We start from the raw sequence: 18,946 nt of genomic DNA on the forward strand, positions 1-18,946 counted from the left end.
GTAGTTAGATGTAATCTCAAAAATGACAGAATGATCTCTGTTTGTTTCCAAGGCAAACCATCCAACATCACAGTAGTCTAAGTCTGTGCCCCAACCAGTAATGCTGAAGAAGCTGAAGTTGGATGGTTCTATGAAGACCTACAAGACCTAGAACTGACACCCAAAAAAGATGTCCTTTTCAGCATAGGGGACTCGAATGCAAAAGTAGGAAGTCAAAAAATACATAATAATTTGCCTGGAGTAACAGGTAGATTTGGCCTTGGAGTACAGAATGAAGCAGGGCAAAGGCTAATAGAGTTTTGCCAAGAGAACATACTGGTCATAGCAAACACCCTCTTCCAACAACACAAGAGAAGACTCTACAGATGGACATCACCAGATGGTCAATACTGAAATCAGATTGATTATATTCTTTGCAGCCAAAGATGGAGAAGCTCTATACAGTCAGCAAAAACAAGACCAGGAGCTGACTGTGGCTCAGATCATGAATTCCGTATTGCTAAATTCAAACTTACATTGAAGAAAGGAGGAAAAACCACTAGACCATTCAGGTATGACCTAAATAAAATCCATAATAATTATACAGTGGAAGTGAGAAATAGATTCAGGGGATTAGATCTGATAGAGTGCCTGAAGACCTATGGACAGAGGTTTGTGACATTGTACAGGAGGCAGTGATCAAGACCACCCCCAAGAAAAAAAATGCAAAAAGGAAACATGGCTGTCTGAGGAGGTCTTACAAATAGCTGAGGAAAGAAGAGATGCGAAAGGCAAAGGAAAAAAGGAAAGATATACTCATTTGAATGCAGAGTTCCAGAGAATAGCCAGGAGAGACAAGAAAGCCTTCCTCAGTGATCAGTGCAAAGAAAGAGAGGAAAACAACAGAATGGGAAAGACTAGAGATCTCATCAAAAAAATTAGAGATACCAAGGGAACGTTTCATGCAAAGATGGGAACAATAAAGGACAGAAATGGTATGGACCTAACAGAAGCTATTAAGAAAAAGTGGCAAGAATACACAGAAAACTGTACAAAAAAGATCTTCATGACCCAGATAACCATGATGGTATGATCACTCACCTAGAGCCAGACATCCTGGAATGCGAAGTCAAGTGGGCCTTAGGAACCATCACTACAAACAAAGCTAGTGGAGGTGATGGAATTCTAGTTGAGCTATTTCAAATCCTAAAAGATGATGCTGTGAAAGTGCTGCACTCAATATGCCAGCAAATTTGGAAAACTCAGCAGTGCCCACAGGACTGGAAAAGGTCAGTTTTCATTCCAATGCCAAAGAATGCTCAAACTACCACACAATTGCACTCATCTCACACGCTGGCAAAGTAATGCTCAAAATTCTCCAAGCCAGCCTTCAACAGTAACTGAACTTGCATATATTCAAGTTCATTGAACCATGAACTTCCAGATGTTCAAGCCAGATTTAGAAAAGGCGGAGGAACCAGAGATCAAATTGCCAACATCTGCTGGATCATCTAAAAAGCAAGAGAGTTTCAGAAAAACATCTACTTCTGCTCTATTGACTATGCCAAAGCCTTTGACTGTGTGGATCACAACAAACTGTGGAAAATTTTTAAAGAGATGGAAATACCAGACCACTGACCTGCCTCCTGAGAAATCTGTATGCAGGTCAAGAAGCAACAGTTAGAACTGGACATGGAACAACAGCTGCTGCTGCTGAGTCACTTCAGTCGTGTCCGACTCTGTGTGACCCTGTAGACGGCAGCCCACCAGGCTCCCCCGTCCCTGGGATTCTCCAGGCAAGAACACTGGAGTGGGTTGCCATTTCCTTCTCCAATGTATGAAAGTGAAAAAATAAAGTGAAGTCGCTCAGTCGCGTCTGACTCCTAGCGACCCCATGGACTGCAGCCCACCAGGCCCCTCCATCCATGGGATTTTCCAGGCAAGAGTACTGGAGTGGGTTGCCATTGCCTTCTCCAATGGAACAACAGACTGGTTCCAAATCGGGAAAGGAGTACATCAAGGCTGTATATTGTCACCCTGCTTATTTAACTTATATGCAGAGTACATCATGAGAATCACTGGGCTGGATGAAGCACAAGCTGGAATCAAGATTGCCAGGAGAAATATCAATAACCTCAGATATGCAGCTGATACCACACTTATGACAGAGAGTGAAGAGGAACTAACAAGCCTCTTGATGAAAGTGAAAGAGGAGTGTGAAAAAGCTGGCTTAAAATTCAATATTCAGAAAACTAAGATCATGGCATCTGGTCCCATCACTTTATGGCAAATGAGGAAACAGTGACAGACTTTATTTTGGGGGGATCCAAAATCACTGCAGATGATGACGGCAGACACGAAATTAAAAGGCGCTTGCTCCTTGGAAGGAAAGTTATGACCAACCTAGACAGCATATTAAAAAGAGACATTGCTTTGCCAACTAAGGTCCGTCTGGTTGCAATGTTGGACACAACTGAGCGACTGAACTGAATTGACCTCCTCTTGGGCACCTTTCGACAAGAAAAGGGCACGACTAAGCTGAATGCAGTTGACGTCAATGTCCCATTAAAGCGGTTCTGCTCATTTCGCCTAAGGGAAGAGGATTCATTTCACAAGGATCAAAGTTTGTCTTTGTAAATGACTAATTTCTTTAAGGCATTGAAGACAGCCCCTGGCCACTCACTGGTCCCCAAGCTGCACCCATGCTCCAGACACCCTGGATTCTCCTCGTCTTCATCACTAATGCTGCTGTTTCCCTTGATTCAGGAGGACTCTCCTTCATCAGATGGCTCCCTAAATTATGTGTCCACTCAACAAACACTAAGTGCCTGTCATAAAATGAGTGTCTTTGTAAGAAAAAGAAAAAAGGGTTTTTGCATAGACTCCTCCTGACCTAACAATTCCTTCATTACAAGCACTTATTTTCCCCCGATGGCAAGTTGATTGAGAATAGGGTTTTCTGTCACATACAAACTGTTGTCCAGGGAGACTAATGCTTGCATCTTCAACTAAGTCTAGTCCCTTGCTGATGGTTGAACAAGTGCTGGGTGCACTGGTCATGGCATGGCCAAGAGCTGGGCCCAGGACACAGGTTCACTCAAATGACTGTTCCTGCGGGAAAGCACTCGCTTATCAATCACCTGCCTCCACTGAGGGTCAGCTAGTCGGGCTGGGACCGGAACCTCCGGTGTGAGTGCCCTGTGCTGGCCCAGAGGCCTGCCTGGCCTGCTGCCCACGGGGCCCCGCTGGGAGGACCACGGGCTTCGGGGGGAGCCGTCCCCCAGCAGAGATGCCCCCCATCACCTGCCCTCCCTGAGCCGGCCCAGCTCCCACCCCTTTCTGAATGGCAGCGGGCATCCCTGCCAGAGCCAACCCCCCAGCCCACCAGCTCTCAGAACCCATGTCAGCCTCGGCAGTAACTGAGTCCATTCCCTCTAAACATGGGTACAGCCGTGTGAAGGTTTGCTCGCTCCTCGTGAGCAGATCTGACAACCCCCACCCCCCGCCCCGCCCTGGGCCTTTTCTAGCGTCACCAGGCCTGTGGTGGCCGCTTGCCCCTCCAGCCGGGCCTGACATTGGTGCCACTGTGTGGGGACCTCCACCTGTCTGGGTCTGGGCTCCGGGCCTGCGGGGGGCGGGGGGTCAGTGGTGTGGGAGCTGAGCCTTCCTCGGTCTGGTAGCCACTTTTAAGTCCCAGTCCATGTTCCCGATAAAAAAGCTTGAGTAGCCACTGTCCTTCACATCAGTGGCCCGAGGACAGATGGTTCAGAACTGCCTGTGGCAACTGGTTACATTTTTAAAAACATAATGTTTCTATTGGAGTGTAATTGCTTTCCAGGCTTGTGCTAGTTTCTGCTGCACGACAAAGTGAGTCAGCTGTAAGTGTGCACACACCCCTCCCTCGAGTCTCCCTCCCCCCAGCCCCGTCCCGCCTGCAGCGCGTCTCGGAGCTCCCCGTGCGTGCAGCAGCTGCCCCCCGCCGCCATTCAACACGCAGTCACGTGTGTGTGTCAGTCCCAACCTCCCGCTCACCCCACCGTCCCCTCCCTCCCGTGTCCACGTGCCCACTCTCTATGACTGTGTCTCTATTCCTGCCCTGCAGATAGGTTCATCTGTACCATTTGTTTTCTAGAGTCCACATATATGGATATGATGTTAATACATGATGTGTGTTTTTCTCCTTCTGACCACCCTGTGTCAGATTCCAGGTCTATACACATCTCTGCAAATGACCCAGCTTTGTCCTTTATATGGCCAAGTAATATTCCATTGTCTGTATGTACCACATCCTCTCTATCCATCTCGTCAGTGGGCGTCTAGTTGCTTCCATGTTGTGTTGTCAATAGTGCTGCAGTGGACATGGGGGTGCATGTTAAAAAAAAACAGCTTTTATCTTATGGGAGTTACTTGTGTAACACAGGACAGTGTTTGGAATACAGTGAGTGTGTGTTACTCACTCAGTTCTGTCCAACTCTATGTGACCCCATGGACTGTAGCCCAGCAGGCTCCTCTGTCCATGGAATTCTCCAGGCAAGAATATTGGAGTGAGTTGCCATTCCCTTCTCCAGGGGATCTTCCCAATCCAGGGACTGAACCCAGATCTCCTGCGTTGCAGGCAGTCTCTTCACCATCTGAGCCACTATAGGGAAGCTACTATACTGGAATGCAGTGGGTTCTCAATAAATATCCTTTAACTTAATGAATAAATAAAAATGAAAGTACAGTATTGTCCAGAAAGGAAAATTCTCTAGTTTTTTCAGGCCCCCGAAGAGAGAGAGTGAACAATAATTGAAATACCTTGTGTTTAAGTGGGATCTAATTATAACTTGATGAACTTGATGAAATGATTCTAAAATTAATCTGGAGTAGCACATGAATAAACAGGAAGCCTCCTTAAAGAGAATAACAAAGCCACAGACTCAAGCTATGAAATATGCTGTGTTGTGTAATAACATTCAGATCTGTAGGAAGCAAATAGAGAGGATAAGACTCATAAGATGTGTGAGGCATAGGCAAGCTCCTGCAGGATGTGTCAGACTTGTGTGACGTAGGTAGATCACCTGCTTGTGAACACAGAGAGGGACGGAAGGACCAAGTTTGGACTGAACATTTATGATCCCTCCTTAACTTCTGCCCTGCTCACCCCACATTAGTCCCAGCCCTGTGCATAGGCCTGACAGTCTGCAACATACTAAGTGTCCATGAACCCTGTGAGGCCCTTGGGACTCATGAGGTCTAATTCCTGTACCCACCGGGGATACTCATGCTGCCCACAGGGTCCTTGGCTGCAGAGCGCAGATGAGTCCCATGGCCGCCCTGCAGACTGAACGGAGAGCTGCAGCCATCAGCCGTCTCTGGGGGAGGGGGCGCTGTGTGCTCCCAACCACACCTTTACAGGGCTCCGGCGGGGTCCATCTGTCCACTGGCACTCTATCCTAAGAGCGTTACCACTTCATCTCTCACTTCTCACTCTGTGTTTTAAATCTATTTCCTAAACCGTGTGGTCTGAGTCAGTGTGATCTGTAGCCTTTCTGTTCCTTGCCCTTTGGGATAACTTGTTGGTAGTACCCTTCGATGCCAATATTGCATCAAAGGAAGTTCCCGAACAAAACTCGTTGAAATGTTAAGGTACACGCCGCCTGGCCCAGAGGTTAGTAGCACAGGCTTTGGAACTCTGCCGCAGGGACCGAGACCTGGGCCTGCCGCTGACCGCTGCGTCACCTTGGGCCAGTTACCTCAGCTCACTCTGCGTCAGCTCCTTTTTTGTTTCAATTGTGCTGCACATCTTTTGGGATCTTTGTTCCTTAACCAGGGATCAAACCCTCACCTTTGGCAGTGATAGCGAGCAGTCCTAACCACTGGGCTGCCAGGGAATTTCCTGCCTGAGTTCCTAAATCTGTGAAATAGGAATAAAAAGAGCATTAGCTGATAAAGCTGATAGATGAGTTCACAGGTAGTGAGTTTAGAACTGTGCGTGGCCCCGTGTAAGTTCTTTTTGCAAGTTGGATCTGGTCAGACAGACCCAGTGGAATAAATGGAATAAAATACAGAATCAAAAGCAGATAAAAGTATATGAGAATTTAGTATATGATAAAGGTCTTTGCAAACTAATGAGGGAAGAATTATATTTGGGAGAAATCTGTTAGCCATTTGGAAAAAAATGGAAAGGTTCATCTACCTTTCAGTTTGATCTGTAAGCCTTTCTGTTCCTTGGCCTTTGGGATAACTTATATTAACATATTATATTAACATAAATTTAATTATGTTAATATAAATTAACATCTTATATTAACATCAATTTTTGATGAACCAGAGATTTAAATGAAGAAACAAGCTGTAGAAACATTAGAAGAAAACATAGGCACCATGGAGTAATCTACAGAATTACTGCCATAGAAGATGTTTAGATCTTAAATGGCAGAACTATATAATAAGAGCTAAAATCAATATCAAGTGGGTAAATATTAACATTTAATATATCCATACAAGCAACAATAGACGTTTTGCAGGAGCACATACAAAATGATACACATCCTTCAGAACCCAGGGGACTGATTCTAGAACCTCCTAAGACACCCAAGCCCACAGGTACTCAGGGCCCTCACCGTCAGTCCTCCGTATCCCCAGATGTGGAACTTGCAGTCAGACTGTGAAGTGATGGGCATGAAATGTACTCCAAGACACGGGAAGAACACAGCTGGGCAAACAGCTGCGTCCACTCTGTAGGCAGCCTGCACGGAGCTCACAGCTGCTTATTCGCTTTCACTTCCAGAGCAATGTGCGACATGTAAGGGGGTTAGCGAAGCCTGACTACCAACAAAGCTAGCGGAGGTGATGGAATTCCAGCTGAATTATTTCAAATCCTAAAAGATGATGGGTTAAAGTGCTGCCCTCAATATGCCAGCACATTTGGAAAACTCAGCAGTGGCCACAGGATTGGAAAAGGTCAGTTTTCATTCCAATCCCAAAGAAAGGCAATGCCAAAGAATATTCCAACTCCCGTACAATTGTGCTCATTTCACTTGCTAGCAAGGTAATGGTCAAACTCCTTCCAGTCAGGCTTCAACAGTATGTGAACTAAGAAATTCCAGATATACAGGTGGATTTAGAAAAGGCAGAAAAACCAGAGATCAAATTGCCAACATCCACTGGATCATATAAGAAGCAAGAGAATTCCAGAAAAATATCTACTTCTGCTTCATCGACTAAAGCCTTTGACTATGTGAATCACAAGAAACTGCAGAACATTCTTAAAGAGACGGGAATACCAGACCACATGACCTGCCTCTTGAGAAATCTGTATGCAGATCAAGAAGCAACACTTAGAACTGGACATGGAGCAACAGACTGGTTCCAAATTGGGAACAAGACTGTGTACTGTCACCCCGCTTATTTAACTCATATGCAGAGTACATCATGAGAAACCCTGGGCTGGATGAAGCACAGGCTGGAATCAAGATTCCTGGGAGAAATATCAGTAGTCTCAGATTTGCACATGACACCACCCTTATGGCAGAAAGTGAAGAACTAAAGAGCCTCTTTGCCAGGGTCCAGCCCCGGCTGATCCAGGGAGTTTGAAGCGGGGATGGCGTCGGTGAGGATCAGGATACAATAGCTTCAATTAGATATTAATTACAGATGTAAAGAGTAATAGAATGAGGATAGCTCAGTAGGAAAATTCAGTGGAGAAAAGAGGCTGAGTAGCTTGGTTTATGCAGGAGACCAATAAAACTTCAAGACAAGAAGTTTGCACCACTTACGTAGGCCACAGGCGTCCTTCCGTTCTCCTGAAGGACAGGAGACACTGAGGCCTCCCCAGTCGGATCTTAGAAGCCCAGGCAAAATTAGTAAGCGTGGTGGGTTCCGTGCTCCAGATGGAGACTCAGCCAGTGTGAGTGAGAGAGTGCAACATGGGGAGACCAGTATTTCGAGAAACTGATCCCAATTCTTTATTTTCCATGGTCTACTTTTATACACTGAGATGTTATGCAAAAGTCACGCGGGGTCAGCAGTCCTGACTTTTATCAAAGTCAGGTGCTTCATACAAATGTATACAGAGGTCTTAGGGGTGTTACATATCTTCTGGCCAGGGGGCCTGCTGACAATTTATGACCCTCTCCTTGTGACAGCAGTCAGCCAACCAGGACACTTATTTCTCCAGGGGTGATTATTCTTAAAACAGACGCCACCCAAATAAAGTTACATTCCTATAGGGTGAGGGTATAGTGGGTTTTAGTTAAGGAAAGAATTTACTTAGCCTAAGGTCTAACGTGATTAATATCAAAGGTTAATACCTATTTCTTCTATATATTCATTAATGTGTGTAAGGGCAGGGGATGTGGAGACTTAGCAACAAACATAGGCTCAACAAATGAAAAACCCTTCACCAATACAATTTCTAATCAGCCCACTATACTTATACTAATGGTTTTCTAACTTTTCTAAGGAACCTGTTTTTAGAAGGTTTAAAGCATCTCATGCCTCTCATGGTTGGGAGGCTGTGAGCAATCACATGTGGCCGGACGAGCCTGTCAGGCAGGCTAGAGAACCTTCAGAGGAGTTTGTAGGTTAAAACACTCTTGTCCCGCCCAGGAGTTTTTATTAACTGGAGCTCTAAGTTAATTCCTTCTCCGAAAGAGGTGGTGGGGGACAGCCCCCCATAAAGTCAGAGGTGTAGGTGAGCACAAAGTAGTGAAGTAGGCAGGCTCTGGTTATGGGGGTAGATGCTCGAGGATTTCCAGGGGGACTCCTGAGGCTCGATCCCGCCTTTGCGTATGTCGAGCCTCCTTCCTCATGACTTTTGCCACGGGCCGAGTGCCTCACTCTGGCCCCCAACATCTTCCCTGTTTTTATTTCTTAAAACAGCCAGATGCAGCTCAGTCGTGAGCTTCTGAATGCTCTGCCGAAGAATCCTGACAATACAAGGAAGAATGATTATGAGAAGTAGGATTAGAGCACCAACGACAGCGTAACTAGGGATATTAGAATATTTTTTCCAGAAATAAAGTTAGAGAAGGTATGAAAAAAGTCATTAGCTGCTCCAGCGGCGGTAAAATCCAGTCGAAAGTGTTCCAAGGTCTGTATTTGATTATGAAGTTTCCCTAAGTCCAGGCCAATATCAGAACTATTCCAAACACCTGCGATATGATTTTTAATCTTTTCCCGTTCAAAATCTGTCTCGTTTACCTTCAAAGATGTCAGGCATATCTACCTGTAATCAGCGTGGCATGTCAAAGCCATCTTCACCTTTAAAGCCTGTAACTCAGTCCCAATATGCATAATTGACTCTTCTAAGGCGTCTACTCTCATCTCTAATTTCCTATCCTTAGCTTCCTGAGTTGCTAGAGTTAAAGAAACATTTTTAGACATGGTATCAACATATTGGGCAGTATGCACTTGTTGAGTCAATGATATTGCTGCCGCAGTAACAGAACTAATTGCTGCTATTAAAGCTGCTGTTCCTAAAATAAGTAACCCCACAAACCGTCGCAATCGTGTTAAATCCTGTAGTTGTTGTAACACAGGGAGACCGTAATTGTCATATCAGTGGGAGGTCATCGTCACGGGTATCATGAGATAGGGTGGGCATCGCAACACCACAAAAGAGCAAACATTATATTGAGGGGTCAAACAGGATGAAAGCATACATTGTTCACAAGTTACCACGTTAGGTCCACCTGAATAATTCATGCGTACATTAAGTTTGTTGGAGTCATTAGTAAAAAGGAAAACATAAGGCGAGGGTAAACAAGCTAAAACAGAATAAGTGGAATCGTTATCTGGGCGAGATAAAGAAACGGGGGCAGTAGCAGCAAGGGCTCTCCAAATCTCAGGCTGCCAATAGGTTTTGCTTTTAGCTGTATACGACAGCATAGGAGGAACAAATTGGTTAATATGCCATCTACTGGCTTGTGTAGGCCAAGGAAGAGGAATCCTATTCCAATTCTCAAATCTGCCTTTAAATGTTATCTTGATCAATGGATCCTCACCTGGATTCGGGTTGCTCCAGTCCTGAATAGTATAATTCCCACCGCCTTGTATCCTATAATCAATCCTTGAACTATAAGTACAAGTTGTCCAAGTCGGATACCCAGTACGGCCATCTATGGTCTTCCACACTTCATCTGAAGGAGCAACCTTATAACACTTTGGATAACCGGGAGGGGGTGTAAAGCGCAGGGTCACATAAGGGTCATGGATCCCAGGCAAGCGGGCCACTAATACCCAAACTACCCGATGACGTAAAGACTGGGAATCTATTTTTGAGGAATCTGTTATAATTGTTTTTGTAGAGGCCCCAATGCACCCTTCTTTAGTGGGTGTAATAAAACTCCTTGGATTATTGGGGAAGTTAAAGCAAACAGGAAGATCGTCTATTAATCCCCTGAAGGTATAATTAAAATTAATAGGATATTAATTTGCCACGGGCTGAGTGCCTCACTCTGGCCCCCAACACCTCTTGATGGAAGTGAAAGAGGAGAATGAAAAAGCTGGCTTAAAACTCAACATTCAGAAAACTAAGATCATGGCATCTGGTCCCACCAGTTCATGGCAAATAGATGGGGGGAAAATGAAAACATGAGTTTATTTTCTTGGACTCCAAAATCACTGCAGATGGTGACTGCAGCCATGAAATTAAAAGATGCTTGCTCCTTGGAAAAAAAGCTATGACCAACCTAGACAACATTTTAAAAAGCAGAGACATCACTTTGCCAACAACGGTCCATCTAGAGAAAGCGATGTATGGTTTTTCCAGTAGTCATGTATGGATGTGAGAGTTGGACTATAAAGAAAGCTGAGCTCCGAAGAATTGATGCTTTTGAACTGTGGTGTTGGAGAAGACTCTTGAGAGTCCCTTGGACTGCAAGGAGATCCAACCAGTCCGTCCTAAAGGAAATCAGTCCTGAATATTCATTGGAAGGACTGATGCTGAAGCTGAAACTTCAATACTTTGGCCACCTGATGCGAAGAGCTGACTCATTTGAAAAGACCCTGACGCTGGGAAAGATTGAGGGCAGGAGAGACGGGGACGACACAGGATGAGATGGTTGGATGGCATCACCGACTCGATGGACATGAGTTTGAGTGAGCTCCGGGAGTTGGTGATGGACAGGGAGGCCTGGCGTGCAGCAGTCCATGGGGTCCCAAACAGTCGGCAGGGGCACGCTGAGCGACTGAATAACAAAGCTGCTCTCAGAGCCTGAATCCGGATTTGCACAGACCAGCCTGGAGGGCTGTAGCCAAGCCGGTGGCCCCGCGGGGGGAGGGGCGTGTCCGCCCAAGTGAGGCCTCAGCCCCACCCCCACGGCCTCGCCCCGCCCCGCTGGCCCCACTCCCGACTCCACTTTGGCGTCCGCCTTGCCGGTCCGGCTGGTCTGGAGCCAGAAGAGCTCTGGGCTTCAGGTTCGCTGGCGCGGCCTGGGACTTGGCGGTTTCAGGGTCGGTCTGGCAAGAGCCTGACCTGCCCCGGGGATGTCGCCGGGCCTGAGAGGCGCTCCAGCTGGACCCGAAGTCCAGGAAAGGACCATCCTGCTCTCAGAGCCTCGGGCAGGGATGTGAGGCGACCGTGCCAAGGGGATGGCCGCTACTGCGCGGGGTCCTGGGGGAATGGTGCAGATGGAGGAGAGGGTGCAGGAGAGGGGAGACAGATGCAGGAGGGGTGCGGGAGGGGGAGGGGTGCAGACAGGAGAGACAGGTGCAGGAGGGGGAGGGGTGCAGGAGGGGAGACAGGTGCAGGAGGGGGAGACAGGTGCAGGAGGGGAGACAGGTACAGGAGGGGGAGACAGGTGCAGGAGGGGGAGGGGTGCAGGAGGGGAGACAGGTGCAGGAGGGGGAGGGGTGCAGGAGGGGAGACAGGTGCTGGAGGGGGAGGGGTGCAGACAGGGGAGACAGGTGCAGGAGGGGGAGACAGGTGCAGGAGGGGGAGGGGTGCAGGAGGGGAGACAGGTGCGGGAGGGGGAGGGGTGCAGGAGGGGAAACAGGTGCAGGAGGGGGAGGGGTGCAGGAGGGGAGACAGGTGCGGGAGGGGGAGGGGTGCAGGAGGGGAGACAGGTGCGGGAGGGGGAGGGGTGCAGGAGGGGAAACAGGTGTAGGAGGGGGAGACAGGTGCAGGAGGGGAAACAGGTGCAGGAGGGGGAGGGGTGCAGGAGGGGAGACAGGTGCAGGAGGGGGAGGGGTGCAGGAGGGGGAAGGGTGCACGAGGGGAGACAGGTGCGGGAGGGGGAGGGGTGCAGACAGGAGAGACAGGTGCAGGAGGGGGAGGGGTGCAGGAGGGGAGACAGGTGCAGGAGGGGGAGACAGGTGCAGGAGGGGGAGGGGTGCAGGAGGGGAGACAGGTGCAGGAGGGGGAGGGGTGCAGGAGGGGAGACAGGTGCAGGAGGGGGAGACAGGTGCAGGAGGGGGAGGGGTGCAGGAGGGGAGACAGGTGCGGGAGGGGGAGGGGTGCAGACAGGGGAGACAGGTGCAGGAAGGGGAGGGGTGCAGGAAGGGGCAGGGGTTCTGGCAGTGGGGGCGGGTCTCAGAGGGAGATGGGTGGGTGCAGGCTGCCCAGAGTCCACAGTGGGTTGGGCACCACTTGGGTCCTGAGAGCGGCCTCAGTGGGCCATTGGTCTACAGGGAGCTCCAGAGGAGGCCCAGGGCGGGGTCCTGGCGGTTTTGGGGTCCCTCTCCTTATGCGCTGCCCTGGGACGGCCTGTTGGGGGAGCGGGTCTAGGGTGGGGCTCATCTGCACTGTGAGTCTGGGGCCTGTCACTTGGAGCTGGGTCCACCTTCCCCATGACCTCCCTGACACCCCCCTGTCAGGTCCCCAGGGACACCCCTCATTGCTAGGTGGGCCCCCACGGCGGCTCCTGTTCCCTGAAGAAAGTCATGGGCCGCGGTGTGGGGGAGGGGTTGGGGGCGGTGGGCGGAGATGACTGGGGCGCAGAGGCCCGGCCAGCCGGTGTTCTCTGCTGGACACTGAGCCCTGAGAGTCACTCAGCCAGAAAGTGTCTCTGGCAAATTACCCAAGATGATTTTGTTTATAAAGCTTCCTTGAGGCTTGGTCATCTCTAAAAAGTCAGGGGTGTCTGAAGACCCCATGGTTCAGCAGGAGCCTGTCTGTGCAGCCCACCTCCCTCCCAGCAGGAGACCTGGCCTTGGAGTGTCTGGAACCCAGGAAGCTTTGCAGGCCTGCCCGCCCCCAGCCCCCTGGCCTCCAAGGCCTGGCCTCTCCCGGCAGCCACTCCTTCACGGCCCCGGGCCCTGACCTCTGCCCCTCCGGTCTGTCTAGGATGCAGGCCTTCTTGTTCCTGGTGAGGTTGGCGGGCCTCCTGAGCCTGACTTCCAGGTTCCTGGTAACGTCCGCGTTGCAAGAAGGCCTCCCAGAGAGGTGGGTCTGAGGGCAGGGCCCTGGAGGAGAGACCCTCGCGACGGGCCCGCCTCTGTGGGAGTCACACGCCTCCTGTGTCCCTGCAGCGTGGTCGAGGCTCTCCTGAGGCCCTCACACGTCAGTGAGCGGCTTGTGGGTCTGCAGGTGAGGGGCTCCAACTTCACACTGGGGAACATGCCTTTCCTCATCCTGTCGGGCACCATCCACTACTTCCGCGTGCCCCGGGACTACTGGAAGGACAGCCTCCTGAAGCTGAAGGCCTGCGGCTTCAACACCGTCACCACGTGAGTGCGGGCTGCCGCGGCCCTTGCACCGGCCTCCGCTGGGCGTCGCGGGCTCCCGGCCCCGCCTGAGTGGAGCCCGCCCCTGCGCCCTGCGTCTCAGCAGGCTTGCTCCGGCCTGCACGCCGCGGTCTCCTGTCCCGGGCGGCTGCAGCCCAGCGTCCCCTCGGTCCTGGGGGTCTAGGCAGCGGGCCCCACCCTCCTTGGAGAGCTGCCGTGTGGGCAGAGTCGGGCCAGTGATGAGTGCCAGGGAAATCCCATCTCACTGAGAATCAGGCCTGGAGAATGCTGGGATTGTCCTCACTGTGTTCACTGAAGCGAAGAAAGAACAAACATGGCAGACTTCTTTTCCACCTTCCAAGCTTAGAAAGCGCCCTCCGTTACTGTTTGGAGAGCTCCATTTGTGTCCTTTTCAGTGACTTGATTTTTAAAGTGTGAGGTTAGGAAAAAAAAAAAAAAAAAAACCCGTATTTTAAATATTTGGATTTTAATTTGGCAAATGATGGGGAATGAGGTTTCAAAGCATTTTCCCCCAAATTGTCATAAAACCTTTTACACATCACTTTCCTTGTTTCCTCATTGTGCTGGCGCTTTTGTACAGCGTGATTCAGACACTGAAACTTCACGCACTGTTACATTCTGTAAAACAGGGAACCACTGTGCTACAGACCTGAAAATGATATCCTACCGCGATCAGTGCGACGGCCAGTGAAAGTGTCATGAGCTGGTAAAATCGTAAAACGTTTGTGGTTGAAATAAGACTGCCAAGTTTTGTCTGTTTTAGTGTCCTTGTTTAGAAATATAAAAATTATCACCATTGTTTCATAAACTATAAGACGCTCTGAGTCACTCAAAGCAGAACATTATCTCAGAATAAAGCAGCAGCACAGTGCTTGCATTTTGTAGAAAAGATTGCACTGTCTTTACATATATATATATATACAGTTTTTAAATTGAAGTATGGTTGATCTACAAAAGTTTTTGTGGAAAGTGTTAGTCGTTCAGTCATGTCCGACTCTCTGCAACCCCATGGACTGTAACCTGCCAGGATGCTCTGTCCATGGGATTCTCCAGGCAAGAATACTGGAGTGGGTTGCCATTTCCGTTTTCCAGGCGCTCTTCCCCACCCAGGGATTCAACCCAGGTGTCCCATATCGCAGGTAGATTCTTTTTTATCTAAACCACCAAGGTTGTGCTAATTGCTACTCTACAGCAAACTGACTCAGTTATACACATACATAAATTTTAAAATCATTTTCATTATGGTTTATCCTAGGAGATTGGGTAAAGTTCCCTGTGCTATAGTCACTCAGTCACGTCTGACCCTTTGTGACCCCATGGACTGTCCGTGGAATTCTCCAGGCCAGAATCCTGGAGCAGGCAGCCTGTCCATTCTCCAGGGGATCTTCCCAACCCAGGGATCAAACCCAGGTCTCCCACATTGCAGGCAGATTCTTTACCAGCTGAGCCACAAAGGAAGCCTAAGAACACTGGAGTGGGTAGCCTTTCCCTTCTCCAGGGGATCTTCCTGACCCGGGAAACAAACTGGGGTCTCCTGCATCGCAGGCAGATTCTTGACCAACTGAGCTACCAGGGTAGCCCTGTGCTATAGAGCACGACCTTATTTTTATCTATTCTAAATGTGATAGTTTGCATCTACTAACCCCAAAGTCCCAGTTCATCCCTCTTCCTCCCTCCCCCTTTTTTTATTAGAGTATATTCGCTTTACGATGTTGTGTCAGTTTCTGCTGTACAGCAGCGTGAATCAGCTATACGTATACACTTATCCCTCCCTCCTGAGCCTCCCTCCCACCCTCCATCTCAGCCTCTCGGTCATCACAGAGCCCCAAGCTGAGCTCCCTGTGCTATACCGCAGCTTCCCACTAGCTGGCTGTTTAACACATAGTCATGTATATGTTGGGGTTTTTCTTGTGGCTCGGATGGTAAAGTATCTCCCTGCAATGTGGGAGACCTGGGTTCCATCCTTGGGTCAGGAAGATCCCCTGGAGAAGGGAATGGCAACCTCCTCCAGTATTCTCACCTAGAGAATTCCATGGACGGAGGAGCCTGGCGGGCTACAGTCCACGGGGTCACGACTGAGCGACTAACAGTCTCACTTTCTTCACTGTAGTGTGTCAGTCCCAGCCTCTCAGTCCGTCCCAGCCTCTCCTCCCCCCACGCAGCCTGTGCCCACGAGGCCCTTCTACCATCTGTGTCTCTGTTCCTGCCCCGCAATGTCAGTTTTCTAGATTCCATATGTGTGTGTTAATAGACCATATTGATTTTTCTCTCTTGACTTTCTCCACTCTGTGCGACACACACTGACAACCACTCCTTCTCGTACCAGCACAGCGCTTGTGGTTTGTGATGCCCTTTCATACAGGTCTCTAAATGTGTTTGCCCTGCTTTGTGTTCGCCAAGCTTCCTGGATCTGTGGTTTGACAACTGCCCTTCTGTGGGGTCGCTAAGAGTCAGAGACGACTGAGCGACTTCACGTTCACTTTTCACTTTCATGCATTGGAGAAGGAAATGGCAACCCACTCCAGTGTTCCTGCCTGGAGAATCCCAGGGACCGGGGAGCCTGGTGGGCTGCCATCTCTGGGGTTGCGCAGAGTCGGACATGACTGAAGGGACTTAGCAGCAGCAGCTTCCCTTGGGAAGTTGTTGGAATGTTACTTCTTAGACTGTTTCTTCTTTCCTTTCTCCCTTGAAGCTCCTCTGGTGCTTCTGTCACACCGGTGCTGTCCCACAGGACTCGGATACTCTCCTCCTTCCTCCCGTGTTCTTTGCTCTTTGCAGCTCCGTTTCAGGGTGTTCCTGCCCTGTCTCGGGCTCGCGCCTTCTTCCCGTGGCCTGTGGCAGCTGAGCCCGTCCGGGCGCCAGCCCTTGTGTGCCCCTGCTTCCTTCTTATTCTCCGTTTCCGTCTCTGCTCATGTTGCCCACCTTGCCCGCTGTCCACTCCCTCCTTTAGCACCTGAGGCAGAGTTGCTTTAAGTTCCCGGTCTGGTAATTCCACGGTGTCTCCCATGTCGAAGCCTGGTTCTCATCTGCTTTGCCTCCTTAGCGGTGCTCTTTGTTTCTGTCTGTCTTACAGCTTTCTGTCGAAAGCCAGGCACGCTGGCGCGGGCGAGAGGGCCTGGCGCAGCAGGCCTGAGTGTGAGCTGTTACGTCTGTCTGGCGTGCGGGGCTGCTCTGTAACTGGTTTCAGCAGAAGTCCTCTTGCGTCCTTGCTGCTGTTTCCCCGCCACCTTTGGCTTTCCCTGGAGATTCCCCCTAAGCAGGGCCTGAATCCTAGAGTGCCTCTGGCTGTAACCCCTTCTGTCTGGGAGCCTGTAGACGCGCTGCGAGGGGAGGGCGGAGGCCGAGTGCCGTCGGCCTCGGTGGGTCTCTGCCCTGAGCTGACCGCGCAAGGCCGGCTCTGCGTGCTCCTCTTCCTCCTGGTGGTCGTCTCGGGAACGTCCCCTGCAGCTCTGGCAACGGTACTCTCGGCTGAGGGCGGGCATTTGTCAAGGACAGAAGAGCCTGGACATGCTTTAAAATACCCACTCTCCCCTAACCCCGTGGGAAGTGAGAGGGATTTGTCTTAGACCTTCACAGTGAGAACCCTGGGGCTTCTGCCGGTTTTGACTCTCAAGCTCATCAATACAGAGCCTCCGGTGAGCCATCACTTACAGAGAGTGCTACTACCAACCCTGGCTCCGGCAGCCAGCTTCAGCCCTGGCCATCTGCTCTGAATGAATGTCATCAGCTGTGTTAGGAGCCTTCTCAGAGAAGCAGGGCCAGCAGGTGGAGGGCGGGTGTGGGCGGTGTGTGTGGGTGTGCAATGAGAAATCCCAGGATCTGCGGTTGGCGAACTGGAGCCCCAGAGCTAGAATGGTGAGATTCCAGCCCGAGAGATAGCAGGTGTTGGGGGAGGGGTGGTGAGCCCTGAATGCAAGCTCAGCAGTCAAGTGCTGTTGGGGTGGGGGGGCACAGGGTGCAGAATGTTACCTAGCACACCCTCACTGGTAATGTTCAGTTCAATCACTCAGTCCTGTCCAACTCTGCGACCCCATGAACTGCAGCACGCCAGGTCTCCGTGTCCATCACCAACTCCCAGAGTTCACCCAAACTCATGTCCATCGAGTCAGTGATGCCATCCAACCATCTCGTCCTCTGTTGTCCCCTTCTCCTCCTGCCTCCTCCTGGAAGAATTTTCCACAGTTTGTTGTGATCCATACAATCAAAGGCTGTGGCGGAGTCAATAAAGCAGTAGATGTGTTTCTGGAAGTCTCTTGCTGTTTTGATTATCCAGCACATGTTGGCAATTTGGTCTCTGGTTCCTCTGCCATTTCTAAATCCAGCTTGAACATCTGGAAGTTCACGGTCCACGTACTGCTGAAGCCTGGCTTCATTGCCGTCTTCACTTTCACAGTCGCATTTTCTTGAAGTTCGGCGTGTGTCCAATGCATAAGCGCTGCGCTCCATGAGCTCAGTCGCATGAACACGCTCCTATAGCCTGGCCATGTCAGGCCTCAGAAGCTTGCCCATCGCCTGCAGCCAGGGCCACCCAGCAGAGGAGGGGCGGAGCTTGTGTTACAACACATGCATCACTTTGGCCTCTTTTGAACTTTATGCACCTGGAGTCGTACAGCCTTGACTCTTGTGTCTGATCTTCTGCTCAAGATCTTGTTTGTGAGATTCCTCCATGATCCACCATATTTTATCATCCCCATCACTGTGTGTAATTCCATCAAAAACCACATGGTCTCACGTGTAGCTCGGGTCCAGTTTTCCGTATTGATTTTCTGTCTGGATGATGTGTCCACTGTTAAAAGTGGGATATTGAATCATTTTTTTAAGGATCTTGGATTTGTTCCCTAAGTTCTTATAGAAAGTTCTTTACCTAAATTCTAACTTGTCCTCTTTTCTAACAATAACGCGCCGGTCCCACAGAATCTTACCCTCATATATCTACATCTCCCCTTTGTGCCGGGCCGTGTCACGTGTCTTACTGTTTTAAACTATGAAATTCGTGATACATTCTTTTCCTGGTTTGAACATCTGTTTATATTTGAGATAAATTTAAGGTGACAAAAGTGTCTTCTTCATTTACGCGTCCGTTCACCTCTTGTTGATGCTCTTCATTCCTTGGTGCGGATGACTGTTCCCACCGGGTGTACGTTCACCTCTTGTTGATGCTCTTCATTCCTTGGTGCAGATGACTGTTCCCACCGGGTGTCATTTCTTTCTGCTGAGAGACTTCCCCAAGTCAGCTGATCATGAATTATCTTAGATTTCATTTCTTTGAGGAATATTTCTCTTTCATCTTAAATTC

At 49.8% G+C, this 18,946-nt stretch overlaps 1 protein-coding gene across 6 annotated transcripts in view; it reads left to right on the plus strand.

Annotated features, from left to right (window-relative positions):
- Positions 1-11,175: 11,175 nt before the first annotated feature.
- LOC109569186 (beta-galactosidase-1-like protein 2) overlaps positions 11,176-18,946 on the plus strand; it is a 34,135-nt gene continuing 26,364 nt past the window's right edge. For 3 of the 6 annotated variants that reach the window (XM_070767543.1, XM_070767542.1, XM_070767540.1), the window contains exons 1-3: positions 11,343-11,534; positions 13,250-13,348; positions 13,435-13,632. In XM_070767543.1, coding sequence (XP_070623644.1) covers positions 11,452-11,534; positions 13,250-13,348; positions 13,435-13,632 — 380 coding nt within the window. In that variant the 5' untranslated portion in view covers positions 11,343-11,451. Of the gene's footprint in view, positions 11,535-13,249; positions 13,349-13,434; positions 13,633-18,946 lie in introns of those variants that run through there. The other 3 variants (XM_070767545.1, XM_019974487.2, XM_070767544.1) reach the window with 3 other exon arrangements.

Source organism: Bos indicus, chromosome 15, assembly GCF_029378745.1.
Source record: "Bos indicus isolate NIAB-ARS_2022 breed Sahiwal x Tharparkar chromosome 15, NIAB-ARS_B.indTharparkar_mat_pri_1.0, whole genome shotgun sequence".
Lineage (NCBI taxonomy): Eukaryota > Metazoa > Chordata > Mammalia > Artiodactyla > Bovidae > Bos > Bos indicus.